General features: G+C 35.1%; 1 protein-coding gene across 8 annotated transcripts in view; it reads right to left on the reverse strand.

Moving 5' to 3' along the window:
- Mp (Multiplexin) overlaps positions 1–12,500 on the reverse strand; it is a 657,865-nt gene that overhangs the window by 556,894 nt on the left and 88,471 nt on the right. For all 8 annotated transcript variants that reach the window (XM_067131161.1, XM_067131168.1, XM_067131166.1 and 5 more), the window contains one exon: positions 268–380. In XM_067131161.1, coding sequence (XP_066987262.1) covers positions 268–376 — 109 coding nt within the window. In that variant the 5' untranslated portion in view covers positions 377–380. The remainder of the gene's footprint in view (positions 1–267; positions 381–12,500) is intronic.

Below are 12,500 nucleotides of genomic sequence, written 5' to 3' on the forward strand. Positions count from 1 at the left end.
ATATATATATATATATATATATATATATATATATATATATATATATATATATATGTATGGCTATATATATTCACACAAAGAATGCTCAAAGTTAGCCTTACCTTAGCTGGGCAGGTGTTCGAATCTGCGAAGAGCGATGATGCAGTAGTAGTTTATATATATATATATATATATATATATATATATATATATATATATATATATATATATATATATATATATATATATATATATATACACACAAAGAATACTCGAGGTTAGCCTTACCTGAGCTGGGCACGGTGTTCGAATCCGCGAAGAGCGATGATGCAGCAATAGTTTTGACGCACAACACAAGCCCCAACACCATTACCAGGTAAGGAGCAATTGCAAGCATCGACCTGGCAAAATGACGAGAGGTTACTGATTATTCAGAGTAAGCAGCTAATAATAATAAATAAATGGTAGTAATAATTATAACGAAAGATTATTGTTTCAGTCATTTTAATCTCATTTCATTTATTAATTTATAACAAACTTAATAGTCATTATCTAATAGTCCTAACAATGAATTAATAATTTACACTAATGCTGGCAAAAAAATATAAATTTTAGAATGTTTTATGTGTCGATCGCAGAAATATTAAGCCTTTAAAAAATTTATCGACAGTGATGCCAATTCTTTCCGAAATCTTTTCCTCTCTGTCCATCAAGCAATTTCTTGTTCTTCTTTTCTCTTCCCGACTGCATGATGCAAATTTCTTTTGCAAATAGTTTAATAGACAATTTGCGTCAAATGAAATGCACTACTGACAGATACTACTGTACTTTCAGGAAACTCTTCCACAGTTTCTTGTACTTCTTATCTTCAAGCTGAAGTTTTGAAGGAACACACAAAAATTGCTGCTCTGCTCCTAAATTTGTTTACTTTTGAGCCGATAGCAGTTACAGGGCTATTTAATAAATCCACAATGGAACCACACTCCATGTATAGGAGAGCTCAGTCAAAAATTGATGAAAAGAAGAAAACTGTTAAAATACTGGATTTAAAATAGAAATAGGAAAGACTAACAAAGAAAATTCACACATCAAGAAGATTCTAACTTCCAAGTGCATAAATCACTGTTCAAGTCAAGAGGACCACACCGATGGAATCTGGATATATTCGGCGTGCCCCGGATTCTTGCGTGTGTTTATACTCGATGATATAATAATATATTATTCCACCAGGGATTTATTTTTACTTACAATAGTCCAGATGCTGCGAGTCACATAATCGGAATAGATCATAATTCTTGAGACCTTTCCCTGCTGTTTGTAAACAACGTCACAGATGTCATCGTCTTGGTGACTTAGTTTATTTTTCTAAAGGTCATCTCACTCCATCTTGAGCAGTCTTGCGAATGCCATGTGTACGGTTTCTATTTGGTGTGGGAGTTATCTCGGTGAGGCCCTCCCGCTTTTCATTTAGATATGATACACAATTAGACGGAACACTGATTACTCTTACTGTAAACTTTCTCTCCTTCTCGTAACTGCAATCCACTCTAGTCGACTAACAACATGGTACATAATTATGCTTAAGTCAGCAGTATACAGACAGATACACTGAAAGAGGCATTTTGTATATATATATATATATATATATATATATATATATATATATATATATATATATATATATATATATATATATATATATATATATATATAAGATAGAGAGAGAGGCAGAGAGAGAGAACAGGACTGTCAAGCTAAAAAGGGGAGCCTATATTATTTATATGGTTTACCATACGGTAGGGAAAAATTTGGCGTTAAATTTTATTCATACATACAGTAAATGGTAATGAACGTATAAAATTTAATGATCTGCATATGCGTATACCTTCTGTATTTAGAAAATTGTGGAAAATATATTGTACAGAATAGAAATGATACATATTCACCAAGTGTTTTGCATGTACATTATTCATGCATGACACACACACACACACACACACACACACAGAAGTTAAGTATACCTTAGTTTTACTAGACCACTGAGCTGATTAACAGCTCTCCTAGGGCTGGCCCGAAGATTTAGACTTATTTTACGTGGCTAAGAACCAATTGGTTACTTAGCAACGGGACCTACAGCTTATTGTGGAATCCGAACCAGATTATACCGAGAAATGAATTTCTATCACCTGAAATAAATTCCTCTAACTCTTCATCAGCCGGCCGGGGACTCGAACTCGGGGAGAGAGAGAGAGAGAGAGAGAGAGAGAGAGAGAGAGAGAGAGAGAGAGAGAGAGAGAGAGAGTTACCTGCAAACTATTATATATGGCAGCAGTTAACTTATTATCATATTTCATAGTAGTTATTCATATAGGCTACACGTACAAAACCATTTTTTTTATGTTTGAACGTAGGTCAAGTCATAAAGAGTCAGAGTAATGTTGTCAGCGACATTACACGTCGCCTACGCTACTATATCATAAGTATTACAATTAAAGCATGCAATTAAAAAATGATTCTGTATACATACATACTTGCGTGCATACATACATACACACACTACATACACACACACATATATATATACATATATATATATTATATATATGCGAGTGTGTGTTAATGGATATAGATCAACAGATTATATATATATATAATCTGTTGATCTATATCCATCAACACCTGAAACACCTGTTGGCATGGAAATGAATAAAGTATAGCAACATAGTAACAGTTTCTTCTGTATCCCTTCCAGACTTCAGGCTTGAGGGTTGGCAGGACTAACCACTGGAGATATTTGACGTGGAGCCTATAAGTTTTAAGATCCCTCACGTTCAATCAGCACTTGAAAGAAAATTACTGGCAGAAAAGCATTTTATATATATATATATATATATATATATATACTGATATATATATATATATATATATATAGTTAATTTATATAAAAGAATCAAGCGGGGTAATTTCACACAGTGGAGTAAACTGTACAGTGCTCGGTGTTATCTTGTGAAGTTTCAACCATGAATATCAAATAGCAAAATGAAAACGAAAGACCGTGGTATTAAATATTTTAGGTTACTAGGTATAATAATAAATATCGAGTCTATTGGGTGTCCAGTAGTTGCTACTGTTAATTATCTGATGTTAACCAACCTTCGCATATGGAAGAAATAGAATATTAATCTACTTGAAAATAAAATTTTATTTAAGAAGAATAGTGGTGTAGGAGAAGGATATGGTTTTGCTGATGTTCCCTATCTAATGTAAATGATTAAAAATGATTTAGCTGAATCAGGGTTTTTCGAAATAGTGAATAACTTCTATCTGATAAAAATATTCCAGGAATGTAAAACAGAGTATGGTTTGGCTCATAAGATGAATCAAATGCATTTGTGTGTTAGTGGACATCACAGGAATCGTATCAAATATGCTGTGCATTTGTTATCTAATTCATAAGCAAATGCCATAAGACATCTTGAAGGCAAGGGTGCGCTATAGACAAACAAGTAGAAACTGACACATGCTATTAATTCAACGACTGGTCTGACATCATGAATTCTGAGAATAAGTAAGGAGACGTGGCAACACTCAGTGCATTTGGGATGAATCAAGATATGCAAATGGACGTCCCTAATAAGGTGACAGAGGTGATGAGTTCAATGATGTTCACACCTTGGACAAGATGCCTCTATAAATTTCAAAAGACCATTCATTTCCCTTGCAAATCACTGACTGATGTTAGTTCCTCGTTGGACTGGTCGGTACAGTTCTCGGCTAGCACTCTGCTAGGCCCGAGTTCGAATCTCCGGCCGGTCAATGAAGAATTAGAGGAATTTATTTCTGGTGACAGAAATTCATTTCTCGGTATAATGTGGTTCGGATTCCACAATAAGCTGTAGGTCCCGTTGCTAGGTAACCAACTGGTTCTTAGCCACGTAAAATAAGTCTAATCCTTCGGGCCAGCCCTAGGAGAGCTGTTAATCAGCTCAATGGTCTGGTTAAACTAAGGTATACTTAACGTACTGATGTTTTTAACATGGTAAAAAACATATAATGTGGAACATGTTATGACTTGAATGCTTATGACAAAGGAATGACCCTTAATGATCATCCCGATGCAGTGGATTTTTAATTTAGACTTCGAACATTACTGTTGGGAAAAGATGTAAAAATTAACAGTGAAGAAATAAATACCAACGCAACAGTTGGTAATCACGGGATATTGTCAAATGAATCTGCTTGTGATACTGTGCCCAGAAGAATCGGGAATTAGCTTTGGAGATGCATTTAACAAGAGATATGTCCAGAGATTTATATTTTGAAATTCACCCAAGAAATACCGAAGCAGAAAGATAGTGTAAATGATTGCAGTAAAAACAGCAACTTTAACCGAGGGATAAGACATCTTTAACAGTCCAAAATATTAAAAGGAACAAACAGAAATGAAATGAATCTGCAGGAAAAATGAAAGGAGGCAGATGGCATCAGAAATCTTTTCACAGAATGTTTTGCAGGTAAATACACGATAAATCTCTTTTAGAAGGAGAAGAAAAAAATCATTTCTTGTTGTAATGATTGTTTCATTGCATTGTGTAACAATAACAAAAACATAACAAAAGATGGTTTAAAACATTATAGCTGTAAGAAATGAAAAAAAAACCACAGTTATTTCTAAAAAAAGGTTTTCTGACCTAGTATATTGAAGAAAAACAAATGAATGTATGGAAATTATTAGAAAAATTAAACTTTAATGAAAAAGAGAGTAAAAATAAAACATTCTTATGGAAAACGTATTTTTTTGCCAAAATACTGGTATACTTTATGATAAGACATCTTAACAGTCCAGTTAAAAGTAACAAACAGAAAGAGGGAAGCTGCAGCTTTAGGGGAGATTCAGAACAAGAATGAAATTAAAGTAAAAACCATCATTTCTTGTATGAATATTATATCCCGATCAGCGTTCGTAAAAACAAGAGCTGTACATGAATAACAGTTATTTCTAAAATTTCTCAGACCTAGTTATTGAGTTCTATATGGAAGTTGTGTACCCATGACTTTGTTGAGATAAAAATAAAGACGGAAAACGTATTTCTTTAACATGCATGTTTGATCATAACTTTACATAGCTGCAGGAGTTTTGCTTATGAAGTGAAATGAAAAACAAGAGGCGAAGTAGCTAAGATAAAAAAGGATAAAATATGTACGGCAAAACCGCAATGTAATAAGCATTGTAACTCAGGTCTAGGGCAGGCATCACATCAGGGTGAAGTAAAAAAAAAAAAAAAAGTAAAAAATCCGCCTAAATTTCTTCGGCGCAATCGAGTTTTCTGTACATCAAATAATCAAGCCACCGAAAATAGATCTATCTTTCGGTGCTCTTAGTATAATGCTGTATGAGGCCTGGCCCATGAAACTTTAACCACGGCCCGGTGGTGGCTTGTCTTATATCGTTGCCAGATGCACGATTACGGCTAACTTTAACCTTAAATAAAATAAAAACTATTGAGGCTAGAGGGCTGCAAAGTTTGATGATTGGAGGGAGGATGATCAACATACCAATTTGCAGCCCTCTAGCCTCAGTAATTTTTAAGATCTGAGGGCGGACAGAAAAAAGTGCGGACGGACAGACAAAGCTGGCACAATAGCTTCCTTTTCAGAAAACTAAAATGACTGCTTCTGGCTTTCTGAACTGTGTGAATGGGTCTTGGCTGTAACTAACAGAAATCGAATAACAGTCATGTACGTGACTCACCGCTCAGGTTAAAAGTTATTTATGTTTTTAAGGAAAAACATCAGCACTGTCCCCTTTCCTCGCCCGGCAAGAGCAAATGCAGGCACCTCGGTTGAGAACAGAACAGAATAGAACAGAGAGAGAGAGAGAGAGAGAGAGAGAGAACATCTCTGTCATTTATTCTACATGGTGTTTCACTTTTATGCCTAATCCGTCATTTTCTAGCTATTTGTAAGTCTTCATTTCTTTTCATTTCCGAAAATTTTCAAGCTTGTTTTGATTTGAAAGTCGTCTGCCACAACAAAAACCGCGAGCCCAAATATTTTTCCCCCTCCATCAGACCAGGATTTCTTTTTCCCTCTTCGTTATTTTTCTCGCATTTCTCGTTGCGGATTTTCCTGTTGGGGTCGTTTTTTCGCAGGAATTCTTTCATCCATATAGTTTAACAGCTTCTGAAATTATAGCCAACGACTCTCTAAATAATGATGAGCAGAGAACTATTACCAACCGCGTCTCTGTAGAACTGAAGGGGAATAAAAAGAGAAAACTCTGCGTAGAAATTAGCTTGATTTCTGCAAAATATCTCTTATCAGTTTACATTATAAAAATTCCAATACTAATAACACCATTCACTATATGGAAATCGCCTGAGTTCAGCACAATACAAATCATTTCTGCGTACATTAAAATTAATTTGAAGTTATTCCATATTCCATTATGACGACCAATGTTAAATAGTTTTTCCTTTTCCTTAAACGATGAGTTGGGGTTACAGTAGTAGCAAGTGTTTTGTAATATTCGTTTACGTTCCGAATTTCGGTGCGATTGTATCTAAAATTATATATAAGAATAAGTGCAAGGAAAAAGAAAAAGAAAAGCAGGAGAATTAAAATTTCATAACTTAACCAAATGTGAGTTTGCATACAATGACGCTGGCAATATGGACTTGCAACGATGTGCTTACAGGGGCGTGTGTGTCCTTCTGCTCACTTTGCACAAGGAAACGAGAGCGAAAATTAAATTTGTGCGTTTTTCGCTTGCATCATGAGGGTTCGTTTAACAAGGACAAAATTTTAAATATTTTTTCCCACGGCATTTGTACTTAACGTTGCTTCATTTTTTGAAGGCACTCTCTGTGTATATATAAAAATAGGTAAAATTACATATATATGCATACATACATACGTACAAACATGCATACATACATACACATTCAACATAAAGCCATTTCACTTGACTGGGAGTGCCTTCTGCGAAAAAAAAAAAGACAGAACAGTACCTGCCACACTCACACTTCAATTGTTAATCTGCGCCTGTGCAGAATTCCTCTACAACATTAGCCACCTCATACACCTACACAAAAGGCTCACCATTAACTCATCGAAGACCACTAAACACACTCACACACACACACACATAGCAGTTCATATATTTCATGCAATCATTCACACTACCTGGATTCTGAGGCCCTTCCTTTCCACTGCATGAAATATATGAACTGCTAAGTGTGTGTGTGTGTGTGTTTAGTGGTCTTTGATGAGTTAATGGTGAGCCTTCTGTAGGTGTATGAGGTGGCTAATGCTGTAGAGGAATTCTGCACAGGCGCAGATTAACAATTGAAGTGTGAGTGTGGCAGGTACTGTTCTCTGTTTTTTTTTTTTTTTTTTGCAGAAGGCATTCCCAGTCAAGTGAATTGGCTTTATGTTGAATGTATGTATGTATGTATGTTTGTACGTATGTATGTATGTGATATATATATATATATATATATATATATATATATATATATATATATATATATATATATATATATATTTGTATATATATATGTATATATATATATATATATATATATATATATATATATATATATATATATATATATATATATATATATATATATATGTGAGTGTTTTACCTATTTTTATATATACATATGTTGTGCCTTCAAAAAATGAAGCAACGTTAAATACAAATGCCGTGGGAAAAAATATTTAAAAATTTTGTCTTTGTTAAACGAACCCTCATGATGCAAGCGAAAAACGCACAATGCATTTAACTATAGAGGATCGCTGACGGCCAGCTTCTTATCGAGATGTCTTATTAACACAGAATAGTAGCAATGAGATACAAACCTCAATGTATGAAAAGCACGGAAACTCCGGGCAAATCCTCACTGGTCCACTGCCAATGCTTACACATGTCCTGCACTCTAGCTACAATTGAGAACCCAGCAGAGTTGACCAAAATACCTGTTAATAACGGCTTCTCCCACATCACAGTCGTGAAGGTCATTGTAAAAGGTCTAAAAGCGTGGTAAAGCAACCAGAAAGACAACCTAATCAGTAATAGTAACATCATGACGCTATTCTATAGATCTGATGTCTACGAAATGCACAACAGACAGAAGAATTATTATGGAGACCCTCTCCAGCCAAATCTGGATTAGGCAAAACATAGGCAGCAAAAACTGTCATGTACTAGAATACAGGAATACAAAGCATATCCACCTACTCTTTCCAAATGTCAATGACTGTTGGTTCTTGTGTATTATGCTTTCACCCTAATGTAAATTATGTAAATTCCTCCAGCTGCGTACCAGTCGTTTTGGCAATTATATATGTATATATCAATATACACACATATATATATATACACGTATATACATATACATACATACATACATACATACATACATACATATATATATATATATATATATATATATATATATATATATATATATATATATATATATATATATAGGCTATATCACGAAAGCCTCTATATGAACTGTGCTGGATTTAGGGTGGCTGTCCACTTTTGGGGTTTCCTATGGAGCCGGGAATTCATGGAAAAGCAGCCTCGTTTGTGAAACTTGTTAATAAAGTTTCTGAACGATGAAAATTTGTGCTAAATTTTCCTTTTCGTATTTTTTTTTTTATTAATTTCTGGCTCAGTTCTGTATATCAGAATGTAGTTCCATTGTTAACCTAGAGTAGCCCTGAAGAACACCATGGGTTAATGACTGAAAGAGCTCTCTGCTAGGAATAATAAATATATCATAATAGCAGTTTTTTCTATCCCATTAAAGTATATATATGTGTGTATATATATATTATATATATATATATATATATATATATATATATATATATATATATATAATATCAGCATAGAACTATTTTGCATGGAACTATTTTGCCTGACACGGGGGGGGGGTGTCTCAGACTAAAAACTGCATACTCTTTCACTCAACCTATGCAAGTTTCCCTCTTCCTTCCTCGACACTTTCGAATTATACACTCTTTGTTGCTTCTGTTCATCTATAGATATCTGACTCTTTTAATTCATTTAATGTCAATAACAATTTCAATCTTATTCTTTTAATTTGCTCTCAACATCAAATTTCACTTTCATACCGGAAAGTTGCTCAACAGTCCCTTCACACATTCCTACCTCGACTTCAACAGACACTCAGTTTTTCCCAGTTTTGTGTGCATTCTGCTCCCTCTAATGCTTTACAAATTCTGTGACCTACCTCTACATTTTTTTAGCATACCATATTTTCTAGCTTCCATTTACTTTTATAACTTAACCTAGCTTAAATTTGCCCTCAACTTTCTCTTCTTGCAAACACTTTCACTGTTTCATAATTTTTCTCAAACATTAACCATTCTACAGTCCCCTGCGAATAATTTTCATATCCCATAAGTTTGCCTCTAAGTGTAATTTCCTTTCTCTGACTTCTTCCATCACTTCATCCACTGAGGCATTAAACTGCCATGGAGACATAACACCGCCTTGTCTCGGATCCACTTTTACATCCAGCCAGTCACTTTACCATCTACATATTCTAACACTGTTCTTTCCCTATCAATCTTTTTGCCCTCTGTCTTATTTTTCCAATTAAAATCATGTTATACATCTTTCTTGGTATACTGTAACGGTAGTAACGTTATGTCTATAATTCTTGCAGTCGCATCTAATACCTTTACCTTCATACAATTTATATACATACTAGCTGACCAACCGGTGCTGCCCGGGAAAACTCTGAATGACAACTGATAAACTCTCTCTCTCTCTCTCTCCTCCCTAACACCCTTCTACTCTCTTTCCCACCTCCTCTCTCTCTCCCCAACTCTCCCTCACTCTCTTCTCCCAAACACCCCCTCTACTCTCACTCTCCCACTTCCTCTCCCTCTCACTCTCCCACTTCTCTCCCTCTCTCTCTCTCTCTCTCTCTCTCTCTCTCTCTCTCTCTCTCTCTCTCTCTCTCTTCCCTTTCCTGTTAAGATAGTTGCTTCAGTTACATTGCCCAGCACTTCAGACATTTTATATTTCACCCCTTCTCACCCCCCATTCCTATCGGGGCTAAACTTGGGCTTAAAGGGAAAAGGGGGTATCACCATTCATCTCAGTGACCTCGGAAACTATGGATTCAGTCGTTTTCGGTTATTTTTACATGTCACCCCCTTCCCACCCACACCTTGGTTCCAGTGATGTCTTACCCCCCACAGTATTCTTTTCCAGACAGTAAGTCATATGTATACCAAGTTTGGTTGAAATTGCTCAATGCGCCTCAGTACATATGTATATACACACACACATTATTATATATATATATATATATATATATATATATATATATATATATATATATATATATATATATATATATATATAATATATATATATACACACATTTATACATGTATGCATGTATGTATGTTTGTATGTAGTGTATATACTTGAAGCAAAAACACATCATCAACTTTACGTAAGGTCAGAGAAGACGAAACAAACATATATTATTCCAGACAAGCCTCGGTATAGTCTATTTTTCCCTTTGTGTTCTTGAACCGTTTACGTTACAAAAGTCGTTCCGGCGAGCTACGCATGTTTTCATCTCCATTTTTTTAAACACGGAACATCTCCCTAACAATGGGCCTGGGGATGATGAGACTTTTATATTCCTTTTATGCAACCAACTGCATGCCTCTCTCGTTACTCTATTTTTCTGGTCGGTGTAAAGCCCTACTGTCCGAGTGTAAAATGTGGTTAACCCCGTATAGCTAGATTCCACACTCACAGACATATATATATATATATATATATATATATATATATATATATATATATATATATATATATATATATATATATATATATATGGCGTGTTTTGTATATAAAAGTACGTAGTGGAAAACCTTTACATTAAGCTGAAACATATCTACACATAATACCTGTATAAGGCCGTATGCCTTACATGAACGGAAAATACTATGGTAATGATGAATCAGATTCATAACGAGCATAAAAACCATCTCAACAATCCAGGAAGGTTGTAACGTTCTGCAAGCTAAATAAGGAGAGAAAGCATACCCACAAAGGCGAGGCCAGCTAGCAGACGGCAAGGTCAAGAGTGATGTTCAGTGGAAAAGGAAGGGAGACAGCTGTTGTACAGACTGAAGAGAACCATGAAATTAATGACTGACATTTTGGATATATTAGATGTTGAATGACATCGACAATTATAATAATAATACTTCAGTACTATTTTTTCTATGGAAATTTCTATCTAATCTTTCACTTACATATTGATTAAATACTATAAATGCTAATCGCATTCCTTTCTCTCTGCGTCTTTAATCACAAATTATACGTTACACTTCATTCTTCTATACCTACAAGAGTCCATTGTTTCATGCAGTAATTTTACATATTGTACATATTTTTTCCTAACGCTGGCTCATTACGTTCATTATTCTTTCATGTCTATTTAACCAACTTCAACGCATTTATTCCATGTACTCTAGTTTCACTTCCTTTCGATCTAACCTAAATTCTCTTCCACAGAGCAATTATTATTTATTACTTTAACTCTGAGTATGCCTCGTTCATCTTTCATCGCTTCACTGTCTATTTTGCTTCCTGTTATATTTATTCTTGCTTCAGCAATATCCAGGCGGATACATCCTAACATCACCTCCATATCAACTACTATCGGATTCAGCTTTCACATCTCCTGAATTACAGGCACGCGTAAATCACAAGAGGTCCCTTCCTCATCAACATCCTCCTCCTAATCGACCTGGCTCTCTCTTTCCTTCGCCTCCCACCGGTCTTTATTTCCTCCTCGTCTCTTTCTCCTGTTCTCCTCCTCCTCCTCCTCGACTTTTGCCCTCCTCATCTCCCTGCTTCAGTTACTGTTTTAACTATCCCATCCTAACCACTTCCATTCTTTATGAGTCGAGCCTGCCTCTTCCTCTGAGATTAAACCCATTCTTTCCCTTTCCTTTTTATTTTCCATCGGGCCTGGCACTGGGATGTCCATCCCACCGGCCTCTGCCTTTGTAAAAACTTTTGTATTTTACGGGTTAAGATTCATTATAAAAGAAAAAGCAATGAAAATTTTCGTAATAGATTATGAATTACAGGAGTGCCGCCTTTGATTTCTTGCAGTGAACGTACGTGACGTTAGATAGTAAGAAACAAAATACTGTTTTCCATTTCTGATTAAATCAAATTATGCCTTATTTTCCTTTCAGAAAACGAGAAAGGAAAAATAAGAAATTTCGCATCCCTTCCTTTGTCAAAAAAAAAAAAAAATAGTAAAATGTCCTGAGTAGACTTCAAGCCAGCGTTCGAGTCTGCACTGCTCTTCTTAACATCTCGACTTTTTTTTTTTTTTTTTTTTATCTACTTAACGAACAGAAGACTGCACCACTCTCTTCCATTAGTGGCTACGGAAATTTTGGCCTCAGTACTCACGCAGCAGAGGAAGTTG

The sequence above is a fragment of the Macrobrachium rosenbergii genome, chromosome 29 (assembly GCF_040412425.1).
Source record: "Macrobrachium rosenbergii isolate ZJJX-2024 chromosome 29, ASM4041242v1, whole genome shotgun sequence".
NCBI lineage: Eukaryota > Metazoa > Arthropoda > Malacostraca > Decapoda > Palaemonidae > Macrobrachium > Macrobrachium rosenbergii.